The 14,885-nt window shown below is 59.8% G+C and overlaps 1 protein-coding gene across 1 annotated transcript in view; it reads left to right on the top strand.

The window, feature by feature from the left end:
• COL16A1 (collagen type XVI alpha 1 chain) overlaps window positions 1-14,885 on the top strand; it is a 32,106-nt gene that overhangs the window by 11,037 nt on the left and 6,184 nt on the right. Inside the window, exons 11-53 of the mRNA XM_063177383.1 lie at window positions 80-142; window positions 259-300; window positions 433-477; window positions 1,006-1,041; window positions 1,161-1,223; window positions 1,312-1,356; window positions 1,437-1,532; window positions 1,652-1,690; window positions 2,690-2,734; window positions 3,827-3,862; window positions 4,720-4,839; window positions 4,921-4,956; window positions 5,040-5,075; window positions 5,152-5,226; window positions 5,338-5,385; window positions 5,469-5,504; window positions 5,598-5,651; window positions 5,894-6,010; window positions 6,088-6,123; window positions 6,233-6,340; window positions 6,421-6,555; window positions 6,630-6,683; window positions 7,139-7,180; window positions 7,264-7,299; window positions 7,447-7,500; window positions 7,568-7,645; window positions 7,739-7,783; window positions 8,871-8,897; window positions 8,977-9,042; window positions 9,128-9,181; window positions 9,261-9,314; window positions 9,389-9,442; window positions 9,543-9,587; window positions 9,672-9,770; window positions 10,400-10,435; window positions 10,587-10,652; window positions 11,901-11,945; window positions 12,231-12,275; window positions 13,616-13,669; window positions 13,774-13,827; window positions 14,509-14,562; window positions 14,689-14,733; window positions 14,823-14,876. Coding sequence (XP_063033453.1) covers window positions 80-142; window positions 259-300; window positions 433-477; window positions 1,006-1,041; window positions 1,161-1,223; window positions 1,312-1,356; window positions 1,437-1,532; window positions 1,652-1,690; window positions 2,690-2,734; window positions 3,827-3,862; window positions 4,720-4,839; window positions 4,921-4,956; window positions 5,040-5,075; window positions 5,152-5,226; window positions 5,338-5,385; window positions 5,469-5,504; window positions 5,598-5,651; window positions 5,894-6,010; window positions 6,088-6,123; window positions 6,233-6,340; window positions 6,421-6,555; window positions 6,630-6,683; window positions 7,139-7,180; window positions 7,264-7,299; window positions 7,447-7,500; window positions 7,568-7,645; window positions 7,739-7,783; window positions 8,871-8,897; window positions 8,977-9,042; window positions 9,128-9,181; window positions 9,261-9,314; window positions 9,389-9,442; window positions 9,543-9,587; window positions 9,672-9,770; window positions 10,400-10,435; window positions 10,587-10,652; window positions 11,901-11,945; window positions 12,231-12,275; window positions 13,616-13,669; window positions 13,774-13,827; window positions 14,509-14,562; window positions 14,689-14,733; window positions 14,823-14,876 — 2,472 coding nt within the window. The remainder of the gene's footprint in view (window positions 1-79; window positions 143-258; window positions 301-432; window positions 478-1,005; window positions 1,042-1,160; window positions 1,224-1,311; window positions 1,357-1,436; window positions 1,533-1,651; window positions 1,691-2,689; window positions 2,735-3,826; window positions 3,863-4,719; window positions 4,840-4,920; window positions 4,957-5,039; window positions 5,076-5,151; window positions 5,227-5,337; window positions 5,386-5,468; window positions 5,505-5,597; window positions 5,652-5,893; window positions 6,011-6,087; window positions 6,124-6,232; window positions 6,341-6,420; window positions 6,556-6,629; window positions 6,684-7,138; window positions 7,181-7,263; window positions 7,300-7,446; window positions 7,501-7,567; window positions 7,646-7,738; window positions 7,784-8,870; window positions 8,898-8,976; window positions 9,043-9,127; window positions 9,182-9,260; window positions 9,315-9,388; window positions 9,443-9,542; window positions 9,588-9,671; window positions 9,771-10,399; window positions 10,436-10,586; window positions 10,653-11,900; window positions 11,946-12,230; window positions 12,276-13,615; window positions 13,670-13,773; window positions 13,828-14,508; window positions 14,563-14,688; window positions 14,734-14,822; window positions 14,877-14,885) is intronic.

The following is a 14,885-nucleotide window of genomic DNA, read 5'->3' as shown; positions in this document are numbered from 1 at the left end:
CCCGCTTGCCCCCCTCCCTGTGCCCCCGTTTTTCACCCTCCTTGTGCCCCTTTGTCCCCCCTCCCTCCCTCTCTTGCAGGGCACCAAGGGCGAGCGGGGCCTCCCTGGCACGGCGGGTGGCAAAGGGGAGAAGGGTGACCGTGTGAGTGTCCCTGTCCCTTGTGTCCCCTCCCACTGCCTGCCCTGGCACACGGGGATGCCCTGGGGGTGCCCCTGTGCCCCCAAACCCCATCCCTGAGCCGCCTCCCCTCTCCGCAGGGCATGGACTGTGTGCGCACCCACCCCGGCGGCCCCGTGCGGGTGAGAGCCCCCAAAACCCCCTCCCCAAATCCCCCTCCCCGAATCCCCCTCCCCAAATCCCCCTCCCCAAACCCCCATCACACCCCCCCTCTCACCCCCTCCTCCTCCTCCTCCTCCTCTTCCTCCTCCCAGTGTGCCGAGGGGCCGCGGGGTGACAAGGGGCAGCGTGGGCAGGTGGTAAGTGACACTGTGGGGACAATGTGGGGACACTGTGGGGCAGGTGGTAAGTGACACTGTGTGGACAATGTGGGGGCACTGTGGGGCAGCGTGGGCAGGTGGTGACACTGTGGGGACACTGTGGGGACATTGTGGGGGTCCCCTTGCCCTGGGCTGGGGTGGGGGGTCCAGCTCTGTGTGGGCATGAAAGGAGCAGGAGGTGACCCTGAACAAGCCCACCTGGGAACCCACCTGGGCACCCTCCTGAGCCCACCTGGTCACCCACCCAAGCCCACCTGGGCACCCACCTGGGCACCCTGCATGAGCCCACCTGGGCACCCTCCTGGGCACCTTTCATGATCCCACCTGGGCACCCTTACGAGCCCTCTTTGTCCCCTTTCTGTCCCCCTCTTTGTCCCCTTTCTGTCCCCCTCTTTGTCCCCTTTTTGTCCCTCTCTTTGTCCCCTTTCTGTCCCCCTCTTTGTCCCCTTTTTGTCCCTCTCTTTGTCCCCTTTCTGTCCCCCTCTTTGTCCCCTTTTCCCCGTGCAGGGACTCCCGGGCCCAGCTGGCGCTGAGGGGCAGAAGGTGAGTCCAGCTCACTTGGCATGGCAGCAGGGACACCTGGCATGGTGGCACCTGCCAGCACCAACCTTGGGTGACACCACGGGTGGCACCACCAGAGGTGACATCTGTCTGTCCTGCAGGGCCAGAAGGGTGAGAAGGGGGATGGAGGACTGCAGGGCAAGCCAGGGCGCCCTGGCCGCGATGTGAGTAGTGCTGGGCACCCCCTGGGCACCCCTTGGCACCCCTGGGCACCCCCACGGGAGCCTTCACACCCCCCTCCCCTCCTGGCAGGGCCGGCCTGGAGAGATCTGCGTGGTGGGACCCAAGGGACAGAAGGTACCTGGGGGGGTTTGGGGGTGACAGGTGGCACACGGTGGCACTGCCAGCACTGCCACCCTCCCCTCATTGTCCCCCAGGGTGACCCCGGCCTCGTGGGACCGGAGGGCTTGGCCGGTGAACCAGGACCCCCGGGCGTGCCAGGCTCCCCGGGGGTTGGCATGCCAGGGAAGCCGGTGAGGAGCCCTGTGCCAAGGCGGTGTCCCCACGGTGGGCACGGCCACGGCAGGGGCAAGGTGCCACCCCACAGCCAGGGCACCCCAGCGGGGCTAAGAGCGCCCTTTGTCCCTTTCAGGGTGACCCTGGTGGCCCTCCGGGTGCGAAGGGAGAGAAGGTGAGTGCGGGGCAGGGTCCCAGGTGCCCCCCAGGGATGGGAACCCCACCCAGAGCTGCACCCACTCGGGGTGGCCCAAGGAGCTGCCTTGGGGGGCAGGACACCCCTGGGGGGACAGGAGTGTCACCCAGGGCTGTGGTGTCACCCTTGGGGGGACAGGAGTGTCACCCAGGGCTGTGGTGTCACCCTTGGGGGGACAGGGGTGTCACACTCAGGGGGACAGGAGTGCCACCCAGGGCTGTGGTGTCACCCCCAGAGGGGACAGGGGTGTCACACCCAGGGCTGTGGTGTCACCCCCAGAGGGACAGGGGTGTCACCCAGGGCTGTGGTGTCACCCTTGGGGGGACAGGAGTGTCACCCAGGGCTGTGGTGACAGTGACACCCCCAGAAGGACAGAGGTGTCACATCCAGGGGGACAGGGGCGTCACCCAGGGCTGTGGTGTCGCCCTTGGGGGGACAGGGGTGTCACCCCCAGGGGGACAGGAGTGTCACACCCAGTGCTGTGGTGACAGTGACACCCTCGGGGGGACAAGGGTGTCACGCTCAGGGGGACAGGGGTGTCACACCCAGTGTTGTGGTGTCACCCCCAGGGGCACAGGGGTGTCACACCCAGGGCTGTGGTGACAGTGACAGCCCTGGGGGGACAGGAGTGTCACATCCAGGGGTACAGGGGTGTCACCCAGGGCTGTGGTGTCACCCTTGGGGGGACAGGGATGTCACCCCCAGGGGGATATGAGTGTCACACCCAGTGCTGTGGTGACAGTGACACCCCCAGAGGGACAGAGGTGTCACATCCAGGGGTACAGGGGTGTCACATCCAGGGCTGTGGTGTCACTCTGGGGGCACAGGGCTGTCACCCAGGGCTGTGGTGACAATGACACCCCCAGGGGGACAGGGCTGTCACCCAGGGCTGTGGTGTCACTCTGGGGGCACAGGGCTGTCACCCAGGGCTCTGCTGTCCCCCTGGCCGAGCTCAGCGTTCCCCATCTCTGGCTCCAGGGCAGCCCGGGAGCTCCTGGCCCCGGAGGATCGCCTGGGACAGCCGTGAGTAGCAGAGAGGAGCCAAGGCCGGGGTCAGGGCCGGGTCCTTGGCTCGGGGTCGGGGCTGCTTGGCCGGAGAGGGGCCGGGATCTGAGCCCGGGAGCTGAGAGGGATTTGGGAAAAGGGGGAGCCAAGAGGGCTTTGGGAAAAGCGGGAGGCGAGAGAGATTTGGGAAATGAGGGAGATGGGAGAGTTTTGGGAAAAGCAGGAGATGAGAGAGTTCTGGAAAAACCAAGAGCTGAGAAGCTTTGGGAAAGCCGAGAGGGCTTTGGGAAAAGTGGGAGCTGAGAGGGCTTTGGGAAATGAGGGAGATGAGAGAGTTTAGGGAAAAGCAGGAGCTGGGAGAGATTTGGGAAGCTGGGAGCTGAGAGGGCTTTGGGAGAACCAAGAGCCAAGAGGGCTTTGGGAAAACTGGAGCTGAGAGGGCTTTGGGAAAAGCAGGAGATGAGAGAGATTTGGGAAAAGCAGGAGATGAGAGGGCTTTGGGAAACCAAAAGCTGGGAGGACTTTGGGGAAAGCAGGAGCTGAGAGAGATTTGGGAAAAGCAGGAGATGAGAGGGTTCTGGGAAAACCGGGAGCTGAGAAGCTTTGGGAAAGCTGAGAGGGCTTTGGGAAAAGTGGGAGCTGAGAGGGATCTGGAAATGAGGGAGATGGGAGAGCTTTGGGAAAAGCGGGAGCCGAGAGGGCTTTGGGGAAAGTGGGAGCCAAGATGGAACTGACAGGGCTTTGAAAAACTGGGAGCAGAGAGGATTTTGGGGGAAAGTGGGAGATGGGAGAGTTTTGGAAAATGAGGGAGATGAGAGGGCTTTGGGAAAAGGAGGAGCTGAGAGGGCTTTGGGAAACTGGGAGCCAAGAGGGCTTTGGGAAAAAGTGGAAGTTTACAGAGTTTTGGGAAACTGGGAGCTGAGAGGACTTGGGAAAAGTGGGAGCTGAGAGGGCTTTGGAAAAATGAGAGTTTTGGGAAAAGTGGGAGCATTGCTCAGGGCTGGGATCGCCCTGTGACGGGGCTGGTGGCCAGCTGAGGGTGCGGGGTGGCACTGCTGGGGCACAGCGTGGCCTCCCTGAAGCAGCCCCGTCCCCACTTTGCTCCTGCAGGGTCCCCCTGGAGCGCTGGGGCCGAAAGGAGACAAGGTGGGTGAGGTGACACGGTGGGTGAGGTGACAGGGGTGACACGGTGGGTGCAGTGACACCCAGTGACACGGTAGGATGGTGACACTGTAGGTGCAGTGACACTGTAGGTGCAGTGACACAGTGGGTGAGGTGACACGGTGGGTGCAGTGACACCGTGGGAATGGTGACATGGTGGGTACAGTGACACGGTGGGTGCAGTGACAGGGGTGACACAGTGGGTACAGTGACAGGGTGGGTGCAGTGACACACAGTGACACGGTAGGATGGTGACACTGTGGGTGCAGTGACACTGTAGGTGCAGTGACACAGTGGGTGAGGTGACACGGTGGGTGCAGTGACACCGTGGGAATGGTGACATGGTGGGTGCAGTGACACCCAGTGACACGGTAGGATGGTGACACTGTAGGTGCAGTGACACAGTGGGTGAGATGACACAGTGGGAATGGTGACACGGTGGGTGCAGTGACAGGGGTGACACAGTGGGTACAGTGACACAGTGGGTGCAGTGACATGGTGGGTGCAGTGACACAGTGGGTGAGGTGACACTGTGGGAATGGTGACACGGTGGGTGCAGTGACACGGTGGGTGCAGCGACACAGTGGGTGAGGTGACACGGTGGGTGAGGTAACACCGTGGGAATGGTGACATGGTGGGTGCAGTGACATGGTGGGTACAGTGACAGGGGTGACACAGTGGGTACAGTGACACGGTGGATGCAGTGACACACAATGACACAGTGGGTGCGGTGACACTGGTGCGGTGACACGGTGGCCACGGTCGCATCCCTCGGCTGCCTGGGATATCCTGAGGGCCACCACACCGACCCCAGGCTCTGTGTCACCGCTGTCACCGTGCAGGGCGAGCCGTGCCAGCCGTGTCCCACCGAGGGGACGCTCGGTGCCATCGGAATTCCCGGAATTCCCGGCCAGCCGGGGCCGCGGGGGGAGCCCGGAGCGCCCGGCAGGGACGGGGTCTCGGTGAGTCTGAGCCCAGCGATGGGGGACAGAGCGGCGTCACCTCAGCATCCCTGATGTTCCCTCTGTTTCCCCCTTTCCCAGGACACCCCCGGCCCCGCAGGACCCAAAGGGGACAGGGTAGGTGACACGGGCAGGGCCGGGTGTCCCCATCTCCAGCTGGGGGACACCGAGCAGCGCCCACCTCCTCCTTTCCCTCGCAGGGCGATCCTGGCATCCAGGGCATGAAAGGCGACAAGGTGAGTGCGTGACCCTCCATGCCACCCCCTGCTCGGCCGCTGCAGGCCCTGAGCCGTCCCCTGCTGTCCCCACCAGGGGGACTCCTGCCAGCCCTGCGATCACCTCCGCGTCCTCGCTGCGCTGCGCCTCGAGGGGCAGCCGGGGCTGCCGGTGAGTAACGGGGTGGGACCCCCGGTCCCGGGTTGGGACCCCCCTGTCCCGGGGCTGGGTGACACCCTGGGATGCTCTGAGTGCCCAGAGAGTGACCACACGCATGTCCAGCAGGGCCAGGAGGGGCTGTCCGAGCTGGCCGGGATCAAGGGTGACAAGGTGAGTGAGCCCTGTCCCCTCTGGACATCCCAGGCTTGGCTAATCCCGACCCTAATTTTGATCCTGGCCCTGCTCCGTTTCAGGGGGACATTGGCCATGTGGGACCCACGGGCAGACCGGTGAGTGGGGACATTTTTTTGGGGGGGGTCTGGGGTGTCAGAGCCGAGTTTTGGGGACCGTGGTGTCACCTGTGCTGTGGATTCTCCGTGCAGGGAATGCCAGGAGAGAAGGGAGACCCAGGTGTGAGGGGGCTCAAGGGAGAGAAGGTGGGTGCAGCATTGGGGACACCCCTGTCCCTGCTGTGTCCCTGTCCCTGCTCTGTCCCTGCTGAGATCTGGGGTGGGGAGGTCAGGGGACCCATCCAAATCCTCCCCAGGACCCCCCAATCCCCCCCAAACACCCTCAGGAACGCCCAAATTCCCTCTGGAACTCCCCAACCCCCCCCCCGAAATACCCCCAGCCCCCCCAAACCCCACCCAGGATCCCCCAACCCCCTCAAATCCCACAGGGTGACCAATGCGGGCAGTGCCCTCCCACCCCTCAAGCCCTGCAAGGGACAGCGACAGTGGTGGCAGTGCCGGGGCCACCGGGTGAGAGGGGCCCTGCTGGCTCCCCCGGCAGAGCGGTGAGTGCCCCCCGTGCCCCCCATGCCCGTTTTTGGGGGGGGATGCCCCATCCTGACCTCTTGCTGCGTTTCCCCAGGGCAGACCGGGCGAGGCTGGTGACAAGGGACAGAAGGTGAGCAGAGGGGCTCGGGGTGGCTCAGCGGTGACAGAGGGCACTGTGACTTCCGTGTGCTGTGTGTCCCCTCCCTCTGTGTGCCACCTTTGTCCCCTCTCTTTGCCAGGGTGACGCTGGCAGCCCGGGTGACCCTGGCACGCCGGGCATGGCCGGTGTGCCAGGGCTGGCGGGTGAGCCTGGCATCAGGGGACCAGCTGGCCCTAAAGGTGACAAGGTGAGGACAGAGCTCCAATTCTGGGCAGCTGTGCCCTGTCCCTGCAGTGTCACCATCCCTGTCCTGTGCCCTCCCTGCAGGGAGAGCCGTGTGAGCCTCACCCCGCCGTGCTCGGGCACCTCCCGGACACCGAGGGCATCCCGGGAAAAGCCGTGGGCATCCCGGGGCCCAAAGGGGAGCAGGGCCCGCCGGGCATCGGGCAGCCTGGCAGAGCTGTGAGTGTCCCCTCCCTCCCCGTGGGACAGAGCTGCTGGCACTGTGCCCTCGGGGTGACCCTGCTGTGTTTCAGGGCAAGCCGGGGCTGCCGGGGGTGCGGGGTCCTGCGGGGCCCAAGGGGCTGCAGGTGAGTGGGGTGCAGGGGGTGGGGTGCTGGGGACAGGTCAGTGCCCCTCCGTGTCCCCAGTGGGGTCCTGGTGTGCCCCTTTGTGTCCCCAGAAGGGTCCTGGGGACACCTCTGGGCCCCCCGTGGGGTTGTGGGGACACCTCAATGCTCCCTCTGTGTCCCCTATGAGATCCTGGGGACATCTCAGTGCCCCCTCTGTGTCCCCAGTGGGGTGCAGGGGCTGGGTGTGGGGTCCTTGGAACACCTCAGTGTCCCCTCTGTGTCCCCAATGGGGTCCTGGGGTGCCCCTTTGTGTCCCTAATGGGGTCCTTGGGACACCACAGTGCCCCTCAGTGCCCCCAGTGGGGTCCTGGGGTGCCCCTCTGTGTCCCCAATGGGTCCTGGGGACACCTCAGTGTCCCCTCTGTGCCCCAGTGGGGTTTTTGGGACACCTCCCTGCCCCTCTCTGTCCGTAGGGTGAGCCAGGACCGCGAGGCATCGGCCAGCCAGGACCTCAGGTGGGTTTTGGGGTGTCTGTGTTGTCCCCTGCTGTCCCCTGCCGGGTGGCTCTGGTGCCTTTCACACCCTCTGCTTTCCCCAGGGAGACCCCGGGAGCCCCGGACCCCCCGGACCCCCCGTGAGTAGGGATTGGGGTGTTGGGGTGGGCTTTTGGGGCGCCCAGCCCTGGCTGATGGGGTCACACCCCTGCCAGCCCTCTGTGGTGGCTCTGGGGACAGCATTGTCCCCTCCATGGGGGGGAACTAACACCCTGTCCTGCCCCCAGGGCCCCCCAGGACCACAGGGACCCCCGGGGATGGCAGCAGAGAAAGGTGCCAAGGTAAGGCAGCGTGCCCCAGCCCTCGGTGTGCCCCGTGCTCCCCATTCCTGCTGTCCTTCCTCTGCAGGGATCTGCGGGCCCCAAAGGTGCCACAGGACCCCCCGGGCCACCAGGGCCACCAGGGAGCAGCGTCACAGGGCCACCGGTAGGTCCTGCCCTGGGCGTGGGCAGTGCCACCCTGCTGGCACCGTGATCCTGGCGCAGCCGGGCGCTTCCCTCACCCTCCTCTTCCTCACAGGGCCCCGAGGGGCAGCGGGGGCTCCCCGGCTCCAGCGGGCAGCCGGTAGGTGAGGGGGTGCCAGGGGGGGTGCCAGGGGGGTGGGGGGCACTCAGTGGGTGGGGAACATGATGGTGTTCACAGGGGTCTGAGGATGAGGGAAGAGATCAGGATCTGACTCCGTGTTTCAGAAGGCTTGATTTATTATTTTATTATATATTTTATATTAAATATATAATGTAATGTAATGTAATATAATATAATATAAATTATATTATATGCATATATTTATATATACAATATATACTATATATAATATATATAATATATTATATATAATACAATATAAATAACATTATATATAATATATAATATATAATATATAATATATATTATATAACATACATATAACATATAACATAACATAAATTATATAATATGTAATATATAATATATAATATATAATATATAATATATAATATATAATGCATTATATATTATATTATATATTATATATAATATATAATATATTATATACTAATATATTATATTAATATATCTATAATATATATTAAATATATACCATAATATATATAAAATTTATATATATATATAATATAATTGATATAATATATTAAATATATTATATACTATAAATAATACTTTATAAGATATTAAATAATATATTAAATACTATATTAAATTATTAAATAAGAAATTTAATAATAGAATTAAAATATAATATATTAATAATGTATTGAATATATTAAATTATATTAATATATAGAACAATATATAATATATATATTAAAATATATAATATATTATATTAAAATTATCCTAAAAGATTACAAGACAGGATTTCATCAGAAGGCTGGCTAAGAATATAAAAGGAATGGAATGATAACAAAAGCTTGTGTCTCAGACAGAGTCCAGGACAGCTGACTTTGATTGGCCATTCATTAGAAACAACCACATGAGCCCAATCCCAGATGCACCTGTTGCATTCCACAGCAGCAGATAATCAATGTTTGCATTTTGTTCCTGAGGCCTCTCAGCTTCTCAGGAGGAAAAATCCTAAGGAAAGGACTTTTCATAAAAGATGTCTGTGACAGGGGGCTGCCCTAACCCCCATCTCTGTTTCCTCTGGCAGGGTGAGAAGGGTGCCCAGGGAGAGAAGGTGAGTGGGGGTCTCTGGGTGGAGCCGTGCCCCCCGTGCCACCCCAAACCCGCCCTGCCCTCACCCCCTGTGCCCACAGGGAGACCCTGGCGAGTGCTCCTGCCCCTCCAGCCCCCGCCAGGACCCCAGCTACAACGGGATGCCAGTGAGTGTCACCCCCCTGGCACTGTGCCACCCTCATGGGGCACATCCCAGCCCCGTTTCATCCTCTGGGATTCTCTCACCCCCAGGGAGCGCCGGGATTATGGACTGGGATGTCCTGGCAGCCCCAGCCTGGCCCACAGGTCAGTGCCACCCCTGTCACCCCCTCATCCCTCATTCCTCACCCCTCACCCTCTCTGATTGTTTTTTGGGATTTTTCAGGGTCCCCCTGGAGCTCCTGGTCCCCCCGGGCCGCCCGGTGCCCCCGGTCGCCAGGTGAGTGTTGGTATAGGGGAGGTGACCCTTCCTGAGCTTTCAGGGCAGGGTTTGAACATTCCCCTGGGATTTAGGGAATGCCAGGACACAACGGCCTGCCCGGACTGCCTGGACCGGCTGGAGACCTGGTAGGTGGTGACAATTCCCGTGGCAATGTCCCCATGGCGGGGACAATCCCTCCCTCCATCCATCCATCCATCCATCCCTCCATCCCTCCCTCTCTTCCAGGGACCCCTGGCCGTCGTGGCTGAGAGGAACATCGAGGTGCTGAAGGTGAGAGGGTGGGGATGGGGTCACCCTCCTGCCCTGGGGACCCCTCGGGGCACCCCTGACTCCCCTTTTCCCTCCCTTTTCCAGACTCTCTGCGGGGACTGTGCCCAGCTGCAGGCAGCCCTGGAGGGGGAGAAGGGAGATGGGGGCATGCCAGGCGCCCCTGGCACTGAGGACTGTGCCAGGGTGAGTTTCTGAGTGGGGATGTGGGTGCCTGGCACCTGCTGGACATGCAGGGATGGGGCTGGAGAGATGCTCCTGAGCAGAGAATTGGATTTGGAGGAAGTTGGGATGGAGGGAGAGAAGAGAGATGGGGACGAGGGAAGAGACGGGGATCTGACTCCATGTTTCAGAAGGCTGATTTATTATTTTATGATATATATTATATTGAAACTCTACTGAAAGAATAGAAGAAAGGATTTTATCAGAAGGCTAGAAAGGAATGGAATGAAATGATAATAAAATCTTGTGACTGACCAGAGAGTCCAAGCCAGCTGGGCTGCGATTGGCCATTAATTAGAAACAACCACATGAGACCAATCCCAGATGCACCTGTTGCATTCCACAGCAGCAGATAATCATTGTTTACATTTTGTTCCTGAGGCCTCTCACTCAGGAGAAAAAATCCCAGCAAAAAGATTTTTCATAAAACATGTCTGTGACACCAGGGAATTGGATTTGGTGGGATTTGGGGGAAGTGCCACCCTCTGGGGACACTGACCCATCTGGGAATGTGGGCACAGCCCCAGTGGGGATCCCAGGGTGGGACAGGCTGCTCCTTTGTCACACTGGGTGACTCCAGGGTTCTTTTCCAGTGCCTTGCGCAGCTCCCGCGAGCAGAGGAGGCTCGGGTGAGTGACAGAGTGACACACTGTCCTGGTGCCACCCCAGGGATGGCTCCTGCTGGGCACCAGCACTGTGGGGCCTTTGGGGAGGCTTGGCATGGCTCAGTGTGACTGGCAGTGCCACCTCGGTGTTCTGATGTGTCCCCACCCTCCGCAGGGTGACAGCCCTGACTGCGCCGGTCACCCCGGGCTGCCGGGAGCACCGGGGATGCCAGGAGAGCAGGTGGGTGACCCCAACCCACCCAACCCATCCAACCCACCCATCCAACTCATCCAATCCACCCAACCCACCCAACCCATCCAACCCACCCATCCAACTCATCCAATCCACCCAACTCACCCAACCCATCCAACCCATCCAATCCACCCAACCCACCCAACCCATCCAACCCATCCAACCCATCCAACCCACCCAACCCACCCAACCCATCCAACCCATCCAACTCATCCAATCCACCCAACCCATCCAACCCATCCAACCCACCCAACCCATCCAACACATCCAACCCACCCAACCCATCCAACCCATCCAACCCACCCAACCCACCCAACCCATCCAACCCACCCAACCCATCCAACCCATCTAACCGATCCAACTCATCCAACCCATCCAACCCATCCAACCCACCCAACCCATCCAACCCACCCAACCCACCCAACCCATCCAACCCATCCAACCCATCCAACCCACCCAACCCACCCAACCCATCCAACCCACCCAACCCACCCAACCCATCCAACCGATCCAACTCATCCAATCCACCCAACCCACCCAACCCATCCAACCCACCCAACCCATCCAACCCATCCAACCCATCCAACCCACCCAACCCATCCAACCCACCCAACCCACCCAACCCATCCAACCCTGCCCTTCCTGGGCGCTGTGCCGCGTCCCATGGTGCTGTCCCCACCTCGGTGGTCACACCTGGTATTTTAAAATCATAAAATTTGGGGAGTTAAAAGAAGCTAGACTTAGTGGGGCCCTGGAAAAATGTTAAAAATAGACTCTGAAAATGTTAGGCTTTGTGTTTGCCAGCTCGTGTGAAATTGCACCTGCATCTAACAATTATATCATATACATATACTGCTTATATGTATATGATAAATGATAAATTATATCATTTATCATATACATATAAGCAGTATCTGATAAATGATATAATTGTTAGATGTGATGATTGTTTAGCAATTAAATATAATTATTGTTTAATGGTAAGAAGAATCATGAGAAACTCTGTTAGAAGTTTGAGGGGGACCACGAGGAGCCCATGCTTGGATGAAATCTATGTATGCAACAGAACAACATAAGTTTAATAATTAACATGAAAGTTATATAACGATAGAATATAAAATGTCGGGGTAGGATTTGGGTTTGCACCCAGAGCTCTTCAACAAAACCACGTGAATAGAATCATTCTCATGATTATGTGGTTCTGAACGCCAACACTGGCACCTCCATCCCCTCCAGGGCTCCCCAGGGCTGCGCGGACCCCCAGGACCACCCGGACCCATCGTGAGTAACCCTGCCCGGGCTGGGGGGGTCTGGGGGCTCACAGCACCTCCAAGCAGGTTGGCAAAGGGGCCTGGCACCCTGCCCTGAGGCAGAGGGCCATGGCCATGGTGAGGTGTGACACGGCACAGCACGGATGTCCCCACGGATGTCCCCATGGAGGCTGGACATGGAGGTGACGCTGCTGCCGGCCCGGAGGTGGAGCAGGAGCTCTGTGGCACCCCCAGGGCTCAGGCCAGGCTCCCCAACGCCTTTTCCAAGCTGTGACCTCCCTGTTTCTCCCCTCAGGGCCCCCCGGGCTTCCCTGGAACGCCGGGCGCCCCCGGACTGCCCGTAAGAACGCAGCACGGCTCCGCTCTGTGCCCCTTGTGTCGCTGCCGCTTGGTCTGGCTGTGTCCCCTGTCCCTGTCCCTGCTGGGGACAGCCCAGCACAGCTGCCCTTCCATTCCATCTCCATCACACCATTCTCGCTCCTCCATCCCAAAGCAGGGGGTCCCGGCGGACCCGGATTTGATGATTTGGGGATGATCTTCCTCAGCTCAGGGACCTGGTGGTGGCACTCGCCACCTGCTGGGTCCCCTCAGCACCACGGGAGCTGGCACGGGTCCAGGGAGGTGCCACCTGGGCCAGGTGACCGTCACAGCTCCTCTGATGGCCACCAGGGACACCAGGAGGATCCCATGTGTGACCTGGGCTCATCCTCCTCCTCACTCCTGTGTGGTCACTCAGCCTCCACCACCACCTCCATCTTCATCCTCACCTCCTCCACCATCTCCGTCTTCATCTCCGTCTTCATCCTCACCTCCTCCACCATCTCCATCTTCATCTCCATTCTCACCTCCATCTCCATCTTCATCTCCATCTTCATCCTCGCCTCCACTTCCATCTCCATCTTCATCCTCACCTCCATCTCCACCTCCATCCTCATCCTCACCTCCAGCACCACCTCCATCTCCATCTCCATCTCCATCTCCATCTCCATCTCCATCTCCATCTCCATCTCCATCTCCATCTCCATCTCCATCTCCATCTCCATCTCCATCTCCATCTCCATCTCCATCTCCATCTCCATCTCCATCTCCATCTCCATCTCCATCTCCACCACCATCTCCACCTCCATCTCCACCTTCATCCTCACCTCCACCTCCATCTCCACCCTCCTGCTGGCCCTGCTTGCTCCCCACAGGAGCCGGTGGTGGGGCTGTGCCGGCGGCTCCCGGAGGATCCCGCGCTCCTGCTCGTGTCCCCTTGTCCACTAATGTCACCGTCACCCCAGGGCCTCCCTGGGGCTCTCTGTGGGCCGTGCTCTGCGGTGTGCCAGCGTGTCCTGTCCTTCTCTGTGTCACCTCAGTGCCACGTCACCCCACTAACCCACCCCGGAGGTCCCCGTGTCACCCTGGGAGGACGGGGGGCACCAGGCTGGAGCTGAGGGCTGCACCCAGAGCTGGGCACCCCATGAGCCCTCCCAGGGCTGGCATTTCCATAGCACCACGGTTTGAGCGTCCCCACCACATCTGGGCACTGCCCTCAGTGCCTGCAGGGGTGGAGGGAGCCCAGGCAGGTGCCAGCAGGCTGGCAGAGGGCACAGAGCCCACGGGCTGTGCCCAGCTCCTGCTGCCAGGCGGGCACAGCCCTGGAGACCCCCCTGCATCTCCTCTCTTCTCCCCACCAAGGGTCTGCAAGGGGAGCGTGGCCCTGCGGGGCTGGCCGGAGCCAAGGGGGAGCCGGTGAGTGCTGTGGGACCAGGGCACAGGGGGACGCTGGTGGCCTGAGGGGGTGGCACCTGGCTGGGGGGCTGCAGGTGGCTCAATGTCATCGTCGTCACTCACAGGGACCTCCAGGACAGCCGGGATACCCCGGGGCCACAGGGCCACCCGGCCTTCCTGTGAGTATGGGGGGGACCAGGCAGCCCCTGCCAGCCTCTGTGCCCCATTCCTGCCTCAAATCCCATCCCTGCCCCAAATCCCACCCCTGTGCCAAATCCCACCCCTGTGCCAAGTCCTATCCATGCCCTATGTCCCAGCCATGCCCCAAATCTCACCTGTACCCCAAATCCTACCTATGCCCCAAATCCCATCCGCACCCCAAATCCCAGCCCTGTGCCATGTCCTATCCATGCCCCATATCCCACCCGTACCCCAAATCCCATCCCTGCCCCAAATCCCACCCTTGTGCCATGTTCTATCCATACCCCAAATCCTACCCATGCCCCAAATCACATCCAATGCCCCATAATCCAGCCATGCCCCATATCCTACCTGTACCCCAAATCCCCCCATACCCCAAATCCCACCCATGCCCCAAATCCCACCCATGCCCCAAATCCCACCCATACCCCAAATCCCACCTGCACCCCAAATCCCACCCATGCCCCATATCCCATCCCTGTGCCATGTCCTATCCATGCCCCCAATTCCACCCATTCCCCAAATCCCATCCAATGCCCCAAATCCCATCTCTGTGCCAAATCCTATCCATGCCCCAAGTCCCACCCATGCCCCAAATCCCACCCATGTCCCACATCCCACCGGTGCCCCACATCCCCACCCTGTCCCTCCCTTCCCAGGGCATCAAAGGCGAGCGAGGCTACGTGGGTCCACCCGGAGAGAAAGGGGAGCTGGTGAGTCCCTCAGGGCCCCTCTCCGTGGGCACTGGGGCTGAGGGCTCCCCCGGGTGCCCCCTCTCCTTGGGCACCAGGGCTGGCACCTCCCATCCACCTCCACTGATCCTATTCCATCCTTCCCAGGGTCCCCCCGGCGTGGACGGGCTGCCCGGCCCCGTGGGGCCAGCGGTAGGTGCCCACCTTGGGGGCTGTGGGGAGGGATGGGGTGGCTGGGGGGGTTTGGGGCGCTCCCACCACCCCATCCCATCTCTCTGCAGGGTCCCAGGGGTGAGCGTGGGCTGCCGGGAAGTGCCGGAGAGAAGGGGGACCAGGTGAGTGTC

Source organism: Melospiza melodia, chromosome 27, assembly GCF_035770615.1.
Source record: "Melospiza melodia melodia isolate bMelMel2 chromosome 27, bMelMel2.pri, whole genome shotgun sequence".
Classification (NCBI taxonomy): Eukaryota; Metazoa; Chordata; class Aves; order Passeriformes; family Passerellidae; genus Melospiza; species Melospiza melodia.
This window is presented reverse-complemented; position numbering and strand designations above follow the sequence as displayed.